Below are 18,118 nucleotides of genomic sequence, written 5' to 3' on the forward strand. Positions count from 1 at the left end.
ACCAATCAACGTCGATTAACAACATGAAAATAGCGATGAATGAAGCTGAACAATATTCTCGTCGCAATTGTTTGAAGTTTTTTGGAGTGAGAGAGAGTGAGTCCGAAAATACAGATGACGTTGTATGTAGGATTGCGAGCGAGCAACTCGGTGTGCCACTTTCAAAAGCAGACCTCGACCGATCTCATCGTTTGGCTCCAAGGAACACCAGCGTTAACGGGAAGGAAACTACAGAGGGCGCTAAGAATAAGAAGCCTCGCGCTATCATCGTCAAATTCTGCACGTATCGGGCACGCAACGCAGTGATCAGAGCTCGACGAAGGCTGAAAGGAACTGGTATGGCCATTGATGAAGCACTTACTCAGACCAATCAAGAACTTCTGAGGGCTGCGAAAAGTCATAAGAAAGTCAAGGATGCGTGGTCTTTCGACGGTAGAATAATTGCACTTGTACCGGCTACGCAAGGAAAGACGATCAAAAAAACCATACGAAATATAAAGGACCTTGAGAGTATATGAACACTTCGAACAACTACCCGAACTAGTATATGATGTGCAATAAATACTAGACATTCCTGATGCATTCCAATGAAGGATTTTCTCCCTCATATTCTCATTTTAATTTTACAATTTTTGGTATTAATTGATTTGCTTTTTGTTGTTGTTCAATTTGATTTTTGTTTTGATCTGTTTTGTTTTTGTTGTATACGTAATGTCAAGAAATAACACTGTAATGACTCCTACTGAGGACTTAAACCATATCTCTTGTTCAGATTCGAACGAAGAACCGTTTCTTTCTTATTTTCTACCCTTTTATGAATTAGACGACACTGATTTCGAGGCCTTGTTTTTATCTACCTTTAAGTTTTACTCTGAAGATGAAATCACAGACGTTCATAAATCTACGACTTCTGAAGACAACATATTAGAATATATCGAAGAAGATGATGGTCTCTATACATCTAAACCATCTAAATACTATCTATCTTCAGAATTTAATGAATTAGTAGGTAATTCGATGGCTAAGAAATTCAGTCTGATACACTTCAATTCGAGAAGTATGTATCGGAATTTTGACCAAATACACACCTTTTTAGCCAGCATCAATTTTAAGTTTTCTGTAATAGGAATTACAGAGACATGGATTAATTCTGCCAGTGATATTCCTTTTTCCATTGAAGGCTATGAATTCATCCATGCTAGTCGAACTTCTGGGCGTGGTGGAGGAGTTGGTTTATTTGTTAATGAAGTACTAAATTTCAAAATATACGAATTCAATGACCAATGCGAAGGAGTAGAATGTTTATTTATTAAAATTGATTGCAATCCTGACAAAGACATAATTGTAGGGGTAATCTATCGACAGCCTAGATCTCATGTCACTAACTTCACTGCTTTCTTTGATAAAGTAATGAATAACGAAGATTTTAAGCATAAGAATATTTATCTCATGGGAGACATGAATATTGATATATCAAGTAGTAATAGAAATACATCAGTCCATGATTTTACTAATGCAGTCATTTCCTCTGGTTTTCATACTCTTATCAATAAACCAACTCGAGTTACGGATAAGTCAGCTACGATAGTAGATAATATTTACACGAATGTTTTCAGTTCATTTTCTCTTTCAGGTATTTTCACCACAGGTGTTTCCGACCATTTCCCTATATTTGATATATCTCACTTTAATGAAAGCCATGTAAAGAAGAATGAATGTTTCCAATGCCGAAAAATCTCCTCTGAGAATATAACTTTACTGAGTGAAGAACTCTCATCTATTGATTGGTCTATGGTATATCAAGAAAACGATCCAGAAAAGGCATATGATTTATTTTACGATACATTCATTAGTCTTTACAATAAGCACTGTCCTCTGAATACAGTGACTCTTAAAAGAAAGAAAGCTCGTGCGAGGAAACCATGGGTTACTCCTGAAATTTTAAAACTTATAAAAAAGAAAAACCGATCGTACAAATCTTATATAAACTCACCAAATAATGATAATTATAGAAAATATAAAGTGATGAGAAATAAAGTCACATTTCATTTACGCCGGGCGAAAAGGGATTATTATTTCAAAGAATTCAGCTGCATAAGACAGGATTCTAAACGTACATGGAAACTTATAAATCAAACTTTGGGTAAACGTAAGCGAAATGAGGCAGAAACGAGATTCAATCATAATGGTTTAACACTTACGGATCCCAATGATATAGCAGATAATTTCAATGAGTTCTTTATAAATATTGGATCATCTGTATCCAATGATATATGTTTAGATGATAATAATACTGAATTTTCTTCATTCATGAATGTTCCTATCTCAGATAGTTTATTCTTTTCACCGGTAACGAATAGTGAAGTACTAGAGATATGTAAATCTTTACGGTCTGGAAAAAGTAGTGACTTCGATGAAATCGATCCTTCTGTTGTTAAACAAGTAATATGTTATATTGTAGATCCTCTTAGCCATATTTTTAATTGTTCCTTAAGTTCTGGATATGTACCTTCCAAATTGAAGATAGCCAAGGTAGTACCTGTATTTAAAAAGAATGATTCAAAGTGTTTTACTAATTATCGGCCAATATCGGTTTTACCTTGTATTTCAAAAATATTAGAAAAAATTGGTTTTTAACAGATTATATAATTTCTTACTTAAACATGACATTCTTTATGAAAGTCAATATGGATTTCGCAAGAATTTTTCAACAGATATGGCAGTTATCGAAATACAAGACAGAATAATTAGTGAATTAAATAAAGATAAAAAGGTTATTGGTATTTTCATGGACTTGTCAAAGGCGTTTGACTCTCTCTCACATGATATTCTATTGGAAAAACTGAAATACTATGGTATTAGAGGTGTACCTTTTAATTGGTTTAGGTCATATTTATTGAATAGAGAACAATTTACTGTATATAATACAACTAAATCGTCTTTTAAAAATGTAAATACGGGTGTGCCCCAAGGATCCATTCTAGGACCCTTATTATTCTTATTGTACATAAATGATATTGTTAATTCTTGCCATGACTCTCATTTTATATTATATGCAGATGACACGTCGCTACTTGCCTCTCATGAAAATATTGATATCTTAACTGAAATTCTGAATAGAAATCTTGCCCGAATATCTTCATGGTTCAAGTGCAATAAACTTTCATTAAATAAAAGTAAAACGCAGTGTGTGATTTTTAGAAAGAGGGGTGTGCAATACAATACTTGCAACATTGTTTTAAAGGTAGACGGAACCCGTCTCCAATTCTATGACTCCGTGCAATTTCTAGGTGTTATATTGAGTAGCACACTCTGTTGGGATGTTCATATTAATTTTATTTGTAATAAGGTTTCTCGTTTTATTGGAATTTTAAATCGACTCAAATATGACTTGCCAAAACACATTTTAATTACTCTTTATAACGCTTTCATTTTATCACATTTGACCTATTGTAACTCAATATGGGGAAATACATATTCTTGCCATCTACACAAACTGTTTTTATTACAGAAAAAAGCTATACGTATTTGTATGGGATCAGATTATAGAGCACCTACTTCGAAACTATTTAAGTCGCTAAGAACCCTTAAATTACAAGATATTAATACACTACAGATTGCTTCTTTAATGCAGCGGTATCATACTGGAACCCTTTCTCCTCAATTAATGAATATGTTCTCTTTCAATTGTAATATACATAATCACTATACAAGGTCTTCACGAAAACTTCACAGATGGAATTATAAGAATGACTTATCTAAATTTTCATTGCGTCACACTGGTCCCACAATATGGAATAGTCTGAATCTTGAACAATTTAATATTACCTTTCATAATATTTTTAAAAAGCAATATAAAAATAAACTGATCCAAAGTTACTAAGATCCTCATAGTACAATAATTTCCATAAGTTTTGTTTTATGTCTTGTTGATGTTTTTTTTTCTATGTTTCTGTTTTTGTTTTATTTGTTTTTACCCTATTGCTACTTGCCGCATCCATATATTACAATTATTTTAAGAATTTATTTATTTTGGGTGTGTGCGTTTTAACAAGCCTTCTCCTGGCTTTTTTAGTACACTCCTGTTTCCATTCATTTATCTTTCTTATTTTTATACTGTTTCAGTGATTTGGCAATAGTACTTCGATTATCACTTTCGTCTGTATTTATTCATGTTTCAATGATATGTTTTTATTTTTATTGTCTCTTTGTTTGTACATGATCATGCCTTGTATTTTTAATGAATTGGAAATAAATGCTGAATTGAATTGAATTGAAAAGGAGGTAGAAAATCCCTTTCCTTCTTTAACATGGAATTCTCTCCCACAAAGTGAACACCCAGACTTCAGTGACCACCTTCAAGGGCAACCTGAAAACATACCCGTCGTTTTTTGATAGACACTGACTTATTGTTCAGACATGTATTACATGTAAATAGTTTTGGTTGTTCTGCTCTGAAGCACTTTGAGCATCTAATCAAGATGGAAAGTGCGCGATACAAATCTCATGTATTATTATTATCATATGACCGAAGGATATGCACTTACTTCAGAGTGCTTACAAATATTAAGAGGTTGTGTATTCCCATCTTGGTTTAAACCTCTTTTGAGCATTCAAAGGCTTCAATCTGATGTTAAAAGACAAGATGTAGGATTAAGATAGGTCTTCCCTTGTATGATTAGTAAGTTGAGCAGTGGTCTCTGCTTTCTTGCTTAAGCTATGGAGGAAAGACGAAAATTGTGTTCTAGTTCTTGTATAAAACAAATTGAAACTGGGATTTCCAGGCTTGAAATAATCCATTCCTATAACTTTCCAGCAAAATATTGGAAGCAGAAACATATCTCACCTGTAACCTGCGAGCAGTTCCAACAGATTGGTGTGGAATGTCCCCTTCTCCAGCTATCTGTGAATATGAGAAGAAAAGGTTTGAAAGCTGTAGTTATCATTTTAATATAAACACAGCTATGAATACATTTTTTCATGGGAATGAATTTTCAGAAAAATATTGATACTGTAGTCAGAGGCTAGTAATCGTAACTGTATTAAACCTGGAATTAAATCTGCTGTGCTTTCAAAGTTATGTTTCTTCCTTGACATGGTCTCATACATGGCATAATAGCAAAACAAAAAAACCCTGTCTACTTCATCAGTAGTAGACGGTTCGAATTGGTTTAGTATCAAAATTGCTTATCAATAAAATGTACTGGCAGAACATTAAGCAATCCATATTTATTGAACCACAGATTAAAAATTGTGGATCACAATGCATCCATTAAAGTAAATGATTGATGAATAAAACATAATTCAATATCTAATTCAAAAATATGTGTACAGAAAAGAGAAATTACATGATTAATGAATTTACTTGAAATATCCTCAACTGTTTTGGTTAAAAAAAGGCAAGCATACAAATCTGACCATGATTGGTAATAGAATACAAATTAGTAGTGCATCAGTATACGTCTTAACCAATCAAGTAATTAGTGTCTAGTGAAGACTAATGAAAGATACATACCTCTGATAATGTGTCAATGATCATAACATTTTCCTTTTCCACATCACTTAACACTCTTGCTGCTTCCCTCAGCAGAGTTGTCTTGCCCACCCCTGTAGGCCCAAGAACCAGAATGGACTTGCCCTTGTTGAATACATCATATAATGGACTGAGGCATCCTGGAAGGGGGTGTTCAACCTTAGCTGTTATGCCGATGACCTCTCCTTGTCGATTTGCAAGTAGACTATGAAAACAACAAGGATTGCACAATAGCACCAAGACGCAACATTCCTATATCTGTCCAACTAGTCGTAAAACTTGAAAGGAATATTTCCCATCTTGATTCTCTGTGTAAAGACATTTTATTATACACATACAGCACTGAACATCATTTAAAGTTGCGGCGTGCTTGTATTCTTTTCGCACATTTGCATAATTCATGAAATCTGATACGGAAATGACATGTGATTACAAAATTTTTGCTATGATCAAAGCTCAATTCATTATGTAAATAGAATAGGATTACATTTTGCGGAGTTCCCCTAAAAGTGGAATAATCTATGTCAGGAGAGAAAAAAACAACAACTGAAGATGACCTACCCGAGTCTATGAAGGGTATCTCTGATAGTAACCTGAGTTTTGGATATCTTGACAAAGCTCTCTCCTTCTAAGATAGTCTTCAATTCCTGTTTGGTTAACTCATCATGATCCAAAACTTTTTCAATCATTTTAGACCCAAATCCAGACTTCAGGTACCTATAAGAGAATATGGTAAGATGATAAAAAGAGACTATATTGATTTGTAACCTTCTACAACATAATTCCATGGTTGTACACACCACAGCAGATCAGATGTAAAAATCATAACAAAAATGTTGAAAATAATATTGATTAGATGAGTAATTTTTCTGTTTTAGTAGAAATTATCATTTTATTTATCATTTTCTTGTTCCAACTTTTTGAAGCAGAATGCTTCAAAGCAATCTATATATTCATGCATTTGAAATCAATACTTTTCAGATCCCTTCAAATAGGCATCTCATTACATCTCAGAGATGCTTTTATGCTTTTGCCTAATCTGAGGTGTTCATACCTTCCTATCCATGAGGTTTTCAGGCTTTACACTGTTCAATCATGTATGGTTCATGGTTCAACACATTGGAGCTTTGATGTGTTCGGGGCTCTTTTCAGGCCCAGTCAGAAAAACTGACTTCCATCCCTGAATGCAACCGTTTACATTTGAAAAGATATGGGTATTAAAGCCCATAAAATTGTTTTAAAAAATATGTATAAAAGCAATATGATAATGGCATTGTTGTTGTTTATTAGAGTGCTATTAGCACTTGAAAGTGACTTTCAAAGCAATCATAAAGTTTGGAGTATGATCCTAATTATTAGTGACAAGTCTTTTTTTCCAAGTGGTCCATGGTGTAGTAGTTATGACTCCTATCTGTTAGGGTACAAATACTGCTCCAGGGAGTGTTTAAAAAAAGAATCAAGAGTGACTTTAATAGTCATTCTTAAATGCCAATGCGCACACGATATATAACACATAATCTGATTGAAGAATATGCGGTAGTACACTTCCCGTGTGCTAGATATTACGGATGCGGGAATGTATTATCATACCGCACGCAACTGCAATTTATGACCAACTCTAAGTCACACTTAAATCTTTGTGAAACACCCCCAGGTGTCGATTTCCCCAAGAAAGAATTTATGTGCTGCACTTGACCCAGATGAGGTAAAATGAGACCTGGCAGGAATTTACTCCTTGAAAATACAGAGCACAGTGTAAGAGCTGGTCTGCTAAAGCCAGGGTGAATTATGCTCAACTTTTGTAGACTTCTGACTAGGTACATTTTGAGCATTACACAAGCAAGTATGATCATTATTACTATTGACCAAAAATGACCGAATTCAAGGGAAACAACCTAAGCCCTGTCTTACAAGAAGCTGTGATTGACTGATCAACCACAAGTGCAATGATATTCCACTTTTACATAGCGCTTAATACATCACAAGGATAGGTCTAAGCACTTTACAGATATATTTTGAACCCAGTCATCAGATTCAATCAGTCATTCCTGCACACAATGCGGTAGTGGACAAGCTGCAATGACTTCCTCATCCTACAGGGAACCCATTTAGTACCTGGGTCACGAGTGGCAAAGTATGAAAAGCCAGCAACACCAACATCTATAATGGTGTATGTTCCTACGCTCATCATCACCTTGACGATTAAGTGTGCTCCTCTGTTTCCAAGATTACACTGTCCTGTAGGAAAAATTATGACATTGATGGATTTCCATTTTAGCTGCGATTGATTGGTTCACTCACGATTGGATGGGGCCAAAATCTAAAAGAGTAAAAACTCACCGTGCTTTGGGTTTCCTGCCAACATCCAAGATGACCTCTGCCAACTGAATGAAGGAATAATTTGGGTTTTCTTGGAGTTGGTGTAGAGCCAGTCGAATGTTTTCAGGGAAAGCTTCAACAAACTTCATCACATCCGATCCAAAAAGTTCATCAAATTCTTCATCTTGATCATCGGTAAGGTGGCATGGATTGATTGGTATAGCAGCTTGCTGCAAGTAAAACACACAGAATTAAGACATTAGAGCTACAACAGGTGAAGGTATATTCCTAAATTGAAAAAAAAAGACATGTTATGATGGCTTTCATGATTTGTGATTACAAAGTAAATACAACCAAAATTAAAGGTTCAACATCAATTTTCCATATTCCCGCATCTATAAGTATATCACATTATTAAAATATCAATTTAATGTTCACATTATTTTAGAGGATAGGGGGTCGATGGGAGGAAATGTTCACATCTCTTTTTCAAACTCTATGTAGAATAATTATGGAAATTCTCTAGGTAGACAGAATTCAAAAATTTACACAACTCCAGTTTATAGGATTTACTGAAATTTTTATCAAACATGACTCAAAGAAACAAGTATCTAAAACTCCCACCTTTATTTTGGAACTTACCTCACTGAGCGGATGAACAAAGAATGGGTTGTTGCCCTCCTCAAACTGCAAAACCATTGGCTTCATCCATTGTGGAGTGGTAGATAGCTTGGTTTCTGGAGAAGCCTTGACCTTTCTTTTTCCGTGTTGCTCCCACTGCATGAGAGGAAACCCTTGTTGTAAAGGGAGAGCTGGACCTTGTAGCAAGACACCCAGTGGCATCTGAGAGCTTGTTTGTAGAGTTGTGTTAGCCATCATTCCTGTATTCATTGGATTGCTAGGGTTGCACCAACTTAGCCCTACAGCTTTCACAGGATTGTAATGACTTCCTGCTACATTCACGCAAGGATGGATGTTCCTAACAAGAGTACGCTCTGATGGTAGTTGTGGTTGTTGATGCACATGCAATGGTTGATGCTGCACATGTGAAGTTTGCAGGTGCTGTGGGTAATTCACATGCAGCTGCAAATTTGAAATCTGTTGATGCTCCAAAAGAGTATTTTGTGGCTGTTCTTGTGGTTGTACTTGATTGTAATGTTGCTGCATTTGTGTAGCTTCATCAGCTTCATTTGAGGTGTCTGCATTCTGATTTTCATTTGGCACCCCTATGTTCGGCGCATCGCAATAAATAAGTTGGTCTCCTATTGGCTCATCTTGCTGCTGCTGGTCTGGCAATGCATGCTGGTGGAGCATTAGTTTTTGCATTGGCGATAGTTTGTGTGACTGCTTATCACCAGAATGATTTGCGATCTCCTGATTGACATTTTCATCATTCCTGTCAGTTTTCACATCACTTTTCCAGTACTGCTCACTCTGAAGACTTTCCTCAAAATCACCTCTTGGCATATTCTTCTTCTGCTGACTGCTTTGCTGAAATGTATGCGATGGATATGAAATAGTTATGAAATCAGCATCCGCATCTACCATATCTTGACAAATTTGCTGCATCTTATGACCTTGTGGAGGGTCCTGAATGTGATTAAGATAATCTTGAGATTCAGTGGTTGGATTTCTCAAAGAATGATCATCTTCTTTGAAATACATCAGGTCTAGTTCTGTGAAACTAAGAGCAGAGCTGACACCGGAGTCCTCCTTTACAGCATGACAGTCTGTAGGCAGGACTGGCTGTTGCTGAGTAATATCAGATATCATATGTACCTTAACAATTTCAGTAGCTGGCTTGTTGGAAAGCTTTTTAGAAGTATTTTTCTTCTTCTTTGACTTGGTTTCCACATCGTCTTTTACGATCAGGTTTTTCTTCACATCATTCTTAGATGATGACTGCCTTGTTTCTTTGTTGACATTCTCATTTGGAGAGTGAGAATGTTTAGATGAACTTCCTTGATCTCTCATATTTGTGAGGTCAGATTTTCCCTTTTCATTTGCTTTTCCTGCCTTTATCTCACCATGCCCTTTTGATGGTGGCATCTGCTTTTGACCAGTCTTAATGCTGGCACCAGGACTGTGATGACTGTTAGATGAAATGTTCTGTTTTGGAGACTGAACAGAATTCTTCTCTGAAGTTACCCTACTTTTCTTTGCAATCATACCATTCTCCTTCTTTGGCTCATGCATTTTCTTTTGCTTGTCTTTGGTAGAACTTTTTGCAGTAACTAGGTGTTTGGTGGAAATAGCTTCGTCCATGGCCTTGGGTGCACTATTGCTCTTTCTTTTTATATTCTTTGACACATCTGGTTGTGCCACATGGTCCTTTTCTTTTTCTTTAGAATGAGTCTGTTTGAGTTGCCCTTTGGTATATGTTAGACAAGATGCTCCAATATCTCCTTTGGCTTGTGGCTTTTCCTTTGCATTGACAACATTCTTAACTTTCTCCCCTAATTTATCTTTTTTCTTTGACTTAAGATCGCTCTGCATCTTATTTTGTTTTTCCTTACTGGTGCCTCCTTGGGTAACAGCATCTGAAATTTTATAACTTTGCAATTTTACAGAAGCTGAAATTGTGTTACTTTGTAATTGGGCCAAAGATTCTCTTTCCTTTTTCCTTTCCTTCTTTCTCTTTCTTCTTTTGCCATTCTTACTCAAAATTTCTTTACACTCTCCAAGTTCCTCGTGTTGTTTTTTGCCATTTCCTAGATGAGGAGCTGGACGCATGGATTCACTTCCTGTTTGAACCAAGCCTTCAAGACCAGTCGCATATGAAGAAACGTGAGTTGGTTCCTTGTCAGGACCAGTGACCATGTCTTCTCTTCCTAGGTCATACCACCAGTCTGACTGCTGCAGACTCTGTTCAGAAGCATTGGAACAGTTGTTCAAAGTTTCCAGCATGGGAGCAGACATTATACTGGTAAATCAACCAAAACAAAGGCATCTATTTAACCAACTGTGCCCCAGACAACTTGGGATAGACTCACTTGACAATGCATATTATACTGAAACAAGTGGAATGCCTCTGGCTGTCTCACCTGCATCACGCGATTTAACATAGCAGCATTGCTGACTTTGAAAACTACTATAACTCCCACAAGATGTTCAGTGACACTTGGTTACTCTTAATTCCACGTTTTATGAACTAGACCAATACACTTACAGAGATAGGATGGTAATTCAACAAATACCCCCAATGTGGCCAAAATTCATTGACCTCACATGACCTTTGACCGTGATCATGTGACCTGAAACTTGCACAGGATATTCAATGATACTTGATTACTCTTATGTCCAAGTTTCAAAAGTCAGATCAATAAACTTGCAAAGTTATGATGGTAATTCAACAGATAACCCCATTATGGCCAAAGTTCATTGACCTTTGACCTTGGTCATGTGACCTAAAAATGTGCACAGGATGTTCAGTGATACTTGATTACTCTTATGTCCAAGATTTATGAACTAGTCCAATATACTTTCAAAGTTATGATGGTGATTCAACAAATACTCCCAATTCGGCCTAAGTTCATTGACCCTAAATGGCCTTTGACATTGATCATGTGACCTTAAAATTGCACAGGATGTTCACTGATACTTGATTAGTATTATGTCTAAGTTTCATGAATCAGATCCAAAAACTTTTAAAGTTTTGATTGTAATTCAACAGATACCCCCAAATTGGCCAAAGTTCATTGACCCTAAATGACCTTTGACCTGGGTCATGTGACATGAAACTCACGCAGGATATTTGGTGATACATGATTGACCTTATGTCCAAGTTTAATGAACTAGGTCTATATATTTTCTAAGTTATGATGACATTTCAAAAACTTTCCTCAGGTTAAGATTTTGATATTGATTCGCCCAACATGGTCTAAGTTCATTGACCCTAAATGACCTTTGACCTTGGTTATGTGACATGAAACTCTAATAGGATATTCAGTAATACTTGATTAACCTGATGGCCAAGTTTTATGAACTAGGTCCATATACTTTCTAAGTTATGATGTCATTTCAAAAACTTAACCTCAGGTTAAGATTTGATGTTGACGCTGCCGCCGTCGGAAAAGCGGCGCCTATAGTCTCACTCTGCTATGCAGGTGAGACAATAAAAGTGTTTTATATGTTCATAGCATGATCTAACATTAGTCTACTGCATTAAAATTCAGAAATTCAGAAAAAAGATTATGAAGGTTCCTCTCTATAGCTCTGAAATGTAATACAAGTGGAATGCCTCTGACAGTCTCACCTGCATTAAGCGATTGAATATAGCAACAGTGTTGACTTTGAAAACAGCTATTGATAATCATTCACAAAAGAAAAAAATGATAAATGATATGATAATAAAATACTACGTCCATTGACCCAACATGAACTTTTACCATAAATATGTGACTTAAGACGTGTGCAAAACACACTTGATAATCCTTATGTCTATGTTTAATGAACTACCTGTATATGAGTAGATCCTTTCTGATTTTCTGAGTCATGATGCCAATTTAATAAATACCAAGAACAAGGTCAAAGTTATTTGACCTTAAATGACCTTTGATCTTGGTCATGTGACCTGAAACAACATAAGATAATCAAGGATACATAGTTACTCTTATGTCCAAGTTCCATGAACTAGATCCATAAATTCAACAAATACCCTCAACATTATGACAGTTTGTTGACCCTAAATGACCTTTGACCTTAGTCATGTGACCTGAAAATTGCACAGAATGTTCAGGAATACTTATTTGCTCTTATGTTTAAGTTTCATAAGATTTCAAAGTTATGACAATTTTAAAAATACCCCCAAATGGTCAAAGTTTGTTGACCCTAAGTGACCTTTGACCTTAGTCATGTGACCTGAAACTCAAGCAGGATCTTCAATGATACATTATTACCCTTACGTCTAAGTTTCATGAACTAGGTTCAGACACGTTCTCAGTTATGACGACATTTCAAAAACTTGACCTTAGTTAAGATTTCAATGTTGAGGGCGCCGATGCAGTCAGAAAAGCGGTGCCTACAGTCTCGCCTATGAAGATACTGATCAAATAAATAATATACCTATGAACAGGTGGAATGCCTCTGGCCGTCTCACCTGCATCACGTAATTCAATATAGCAGCAGTGCTGACTTTGAAAACTACTATAAAATAATTATTCACAAAAAACACCATTCATACAATGATACAATGCTACATTCATTGACATTTGACATTGATCATGTGACCTAAAACTTGTCAGTGATACTTGATTACCCCTATATCCACATTTCATACACTGTATCTACAAACTTTGAAAGTTATGACAGCAATATAATATTTACCTCTAAACTGGCCAAAGTTCAATGATCTTAAATGACCTTTGACTTTGATCATGTGACCTGAAACTTGCACAGGATGTTCAGTGGTACTTGATTACTCTTATGTCCAAGTTTCATGAGTCAGATCCATAAACTTTCAAGGTTATGATGGTAATTCAACAGATACCCCATTATGGCCAAAGTTCATTGACCTTGGTCATGTGACCTGAAATGTGCACAGGATGTTCAGTGATACTTGATTACTATTATGTCCAAGTTTTATGAACTAGCCAATATACTTTCAAAGTTATGATGATAATTCAACAAATACCCCAATTTGGCCAAAGTTCATTGACCCTAAATGACCTTTGACCTTAATCATGTGACCTGAAACTTGCACAGGATGTTTAGTGATATTTGATTACTATTATGTCCAAGTTCCATGAGTCAGATCCATAAACTTTCAAAGTTATGATGGTAATTCAACAGATACCCCCAATTCGGCCAAAGTTCATTGACCCTAAATGACCTTTGACCTTTGTCATGTGATGTGAAACTCATGCTGGATATTCAGTGATACTTGATTAACCTTCTGTCCAAGTTTTATGAACTAGGTCTATATACTTTCTAAGTTATGATGACATTTCAAAAACTTGATCTTCGGTTAAGATTTGGTGTTGACGCCGCCGCCGTCGGAAAAGCGGCACCTATAGTCTCACTCTGCTATGCAGGTGAGACAAAAATGGAAGCTTGGAACATTTAATACAAAAACATGTGATATCATACAAACTTTCTCAGTATCAATTACAAATTGGTTCTATTGCCATCTCATGAATAGAGTAGCAAATGATCATCACTAGTATGGATTTGAAGTTTCATTTCAAATAGACTTGTCAGCTTCGAAGCATGATGTTCCATTTTGTGTACCTAAATATTACTGCCATTTTCTTTCTTCATATTAACAGGCCCGAATTCATAAAGGTATTTTTTAAAATTATTGGTTAAACTCATGGATTATGCAAAATTCCAGTATAAATTATGCTTAAATATGCCGTATAATAAAAAAAAAATGTCTGATGCTGATGCATGGTTTGTCAGTGCGCCATAATGACACCTGTCACCATTTTACAATATTTATGAGTTCACTGTTCTGAAGAGTGGATTCATTAATTTGAGACGGGAGACTCATGAATAGAATAGTGTGCTTAACCATGGCAACAGGAGTCAATTTGGTGCACTGTGATAAAAGCGTGCATCAGCATCGGACATCTTTTTTTATTAAATGCGGTAAATAAGCATAATTCATATAGGAAATCTGCTTAAACCATGGATTTAATCGATGGTTTCAAAACCACCTTTGTGAATTTGGACCTGCTCAATCCAACAGAGGTAAATCGAAGTACATACCTTAACATTGTTTGGTACAGAAAAGGGATGATTTTAGATGAAACCCGGGCAGTTTCTCTCAAGTCTGTGATAGCTAGTCTCTGTGATTTTCCACAGTAATCTAAAGGGTCTTTGGGAAGTGGTGCTTCCTCAGAGCCAACTGCTATTTCTACACTGCTGGCTGGTGCCACTCCATAGATATGCAACAGTTCTACTAGAGGAACTAGGTGCCTGTGCCTACGTATAATACGATCTGCTTTCTGTGATCAAAGTAATAATACAAATCATTCAGTTTCCTATTGCTGTCATTTAACCAAAACATTTCGCAATCACCATAACCCCCCTGCTGAGCCTCCTACTGGTATTGCGCAATACATGTACTCATATACTAATACATTCAGTATTCATTAATGAAGACTTGACCCCCCTCAGAAGCAGACTTCTGGGGTATGTCAAAAGCTTAGTCAATGTTAAGCGTGCCTCTACCAAGAATGGGAAGATTTTCTGTAACCTCGCCAACGACTCCCTGAAAATCATTGAATCTCCAAATGACTTGTTCAAGTTGGGATTAGATGACATTGACTACAGACGTCTGGGTCTTGGTAACTACCTCTACACCTAGGCTGCTGGCAGAGGTTCTGAACAACATGTCACTCCAAACCTTGCCTCTACTACATCTCTAACTTACCTCATTTCTGATCCCAACACATCCCCTTACCATGATAGTAATATTCCATCTACCACTCACTGTTACTCTATGGGCACCCCTCCAGCTCAACATCACTTGACCGCCTCTTCGATACCGTGCAATGAATTGATATACCCTCAGACTAGCCCTAATATTACGCCGAATGCTGCCACCTGCTGTGATCTCGAAATTCTGTAAACTAATTCTTAAGTGTAAACAATCTACCCCTACTTGTATGATTCTTGGAGATCTTGGTCGATACCCTGTTATTAATTACATACAATCAAGAATGGTCAGCTTTTGGGCCAAACTGATTCAGACAGATTTGCATCATACTGCTAATACTATGTATAGCTTAATTTTCAATATGCAGGATAAACAAGATTATCATTCTGAGTGGTTGTATGCTATACAAAAGATTATAACTAGTACCGGTTTTAACAGTTGCTGGACACTTCAGTCAAACTGTGTTAGCAGTATTTCTAGTTTGAAAGCTAAACTAAAGCAAAGATTGGATGACCAGTTTATCCAGTCTTGGCTCTCCACTATTGAATCCTCTACTACATGTTTCAATTACAGAATATTCAAGAAAAAGTTTGGTTTGGAAAAACATCTCATAACCCTTCCGCAAAAACATGCTGTTAACCTCACAAAATTTAGACTGGCAAACACACTACTCCCAGTGGTCTCAGGTAGATATACCAGCATTAGTTACGATGAGAGGTTATGTACTTTGTGCGATCAAGGAAAAATTGGAGACGAATTCCATGCCCTTTTTGAATGTAGCTTCTTCAATGATATTAGAAAGGAGCTTCTCCCTATGTATTATTATAAAAACCCAAATACTTTTAAGATGGAAAAATTGTTTACTACTGTAAGTAAAGAAAAAATGACAAAGCTTTGTAAATTGATTTATGCCATTATTACAAAATACAGGGCCTCGTAGCCATCATAAATCCCTACCCCCTAACCCCGCCGCCACCTTCACCCTGAGCTTCACCCCCCCCCCAATCAGTCTCGAGGTAACCTACGTACGGCACGTTACCCCAGTATCACGTATGTTCCACTATCAGTATTACACAGTAATGTTCCCCACGCGTGGACTTATATACACAATAGTCCTATAAGTTGTCTCACAATGTATATACGTTAAATTCTCATTTATATTTATCTTGCCGTTTCATGTTATGTATAAACATGGAGCTACAAGCTCCATGGTATAAGTACTGCCATTTTCAGGCAACGATAGGTTGCCTGTTTTGCTCATTTAGTATTATATACTCACCCTACACATAATGTATATGTATTGCACTTAACGTGGTTGGGTGACTTGCCGCGGGTTACAGAATACTAGTAGTCAGGTGTTCAAGATCATATTAGACCTTTTACATACCACCTTTTTACATAATCCATGTTTGTTGCGATTGACTTCTGACCTATTCGCCCCGCTGCATGTCGCCCAACTACTTAAGTGTGAGCTCACCATGTAGTATGTATATTACCAATTTGTAAATATGTTACTTTTGTTCAAATGTTTGAGCCTTTATTTGCCCCAATTGGGGCCAAAAGGTATTTATTCAATAAAGTTCAAAAGTTCAAAGTTCAAGTATTCCACCCCTCTTCCATCAATCCATGTATATTGCCTGTTGAGATGTAGTTTAGGTAAGTTCTGGCAGATTTATAAAGAAGTATTGAATATTTGATTGGAATAGAAACCAGGGTCCCATTTCAAAAACATTGCTATGATAGCAAATTTTTGCTTGAATGTCAACTGTCATTGGAATAGCCAATCAGGAGGTAGGATTTTCACTGTCGTCATGATAATTGAGATTCTAGTAAGAGTTGCTCTCACAGCAACTTTTTATGACACGAGTTCCAGATCTCAATCAAGTGACAGTTTACAAGACCTTGGAGTATTCCAACAACTGAGATCAATGAACCTTCCTAAGAGCAATTTAATGGCTCTACATTAGTCCTTGCTTGATAGTAATATAGGAAATGGTGATTCCAAAACAATGGGAAATGCCACTAGAAAAAGACATATTTCACAGGATTCTTACTAAAAGACATATCTCAGGCTATTAATTACAGTATCACTTCATTTTTGTAATTTCAATGTTTAAGTCGATTCTTACTAAAAGACATATCTCAGGCTATGGTTAGGGGCTTAATTACAGTATCACTTCATTTTGTAATTTCAATGTTCAAGTTGTAGTGTGATATAATTCTCATGATCAAGTCTTAACAATTATTGTGATTGACTCTAAAGGGATAAACTTTTGAAATTTGCTTTAGATAGAATGAGAGATGGACTGTGTCTCTTCATCATGTGAAATCAATAGTACCTGCAATTTTAGATGAAAGGGAAGACATAATATATCTTTTAAAAGACATCAAAACATTCCAGCTTCACCATAAACCGTGCCTGGGAGCATCCAGAGCTCTGGTGATTTCTTTATGACCTACAGGATTGGAACTACGATTGAATTATCAGCTGAAATCAAGTTAACAGTCAGTGGATGCTTCTGGCAGGACTGGATCTAAGCCCCCCAAAATTGGGTTCAATAAGCAGATACTGCATCACACCTTACATCTCATATAAGATTTTACTTACCAAGACGTCAAAGACTCGAACAATCTTCAAACCAGCATTCTTTCCAAGCTCATGAGACAACAATTCAGCATCATACACAACCTGCAACGACAGAGGCAAAGATATTGGAAAACTGAGGCCAACTTCAATCAGACATATGAAATATATGTGCTCAGAAACTTTTGAAATATGTTGTTTATAAAAATGCATGTTATTAATCATATTTTTTCCAAGAAATAAATGTTAAATGTCGTGCCACAAAAGGTCAAATTTTAACGAATTGATAAAGATTAAAAGT

The 18,118-nt window shown here is 36.2% G+C and overlaps 1 protein-coding gene across 2 annotated transcripts in view; it reads right to left on the reverse strand.

The window, feature by feature from the left end:
• The window catches only part of LOC121411387, a 34,493-nt gene that overhangs the window by 3,522 nt on the left and 12,853 nt on the right, over window positions 1–18,118 (reverse strand). For both annotated transcript variants that reach the window (XM_041604083.1, XM_041604082.1), the window contains exons 4-10: window positions 17,842–17,922; window positions 14,561–14,799; window positions 8,495–10,775; window positions 7,874–8,082; window positions 6,095–6,250; window positions 5,516–5,738; window positions 4,847–4,903 (exon numbers count right to left, since the gene is read on the reverse strand). In XM_041604083.1, the coding sequence (XP_041460017.1) occupies window positions 4,847–4,903; window positions 5,516–5,738; window positions 6,095–6,250; window positions 7,874–8,082; window positions 8,495–10,775; window positions 14,561–14,799; window positions 17,842–17,922 (3,246 nt within the window). The remainder of the gene's footprint in view (window positions 1–4,846; window positions 4,904–5,515; window positions 5,739–6,094; window positions 6,251–7,873; window positions 8,083–8,494; window positions 10,776–14,560; window positions 14,800–17,841; window positions 17,923–18,118) is intronic.

Source organism: Lytechinus variegatus, chromosome 3 (genome assembly GCF_018143015.1).
Source record: "Lytechinus variegatus isolate NC3 chromosome 3, Lvar_3.0, whole genome shotgun sequence".
In the NCBI taxonomy this organism is placed as follows: Eukaryota; Metazoa; Echinodermata; class Echinoidea; order Temnopleuroida; family Toxopneustidae; genus Lytechinus; species Lytechinus variegatus.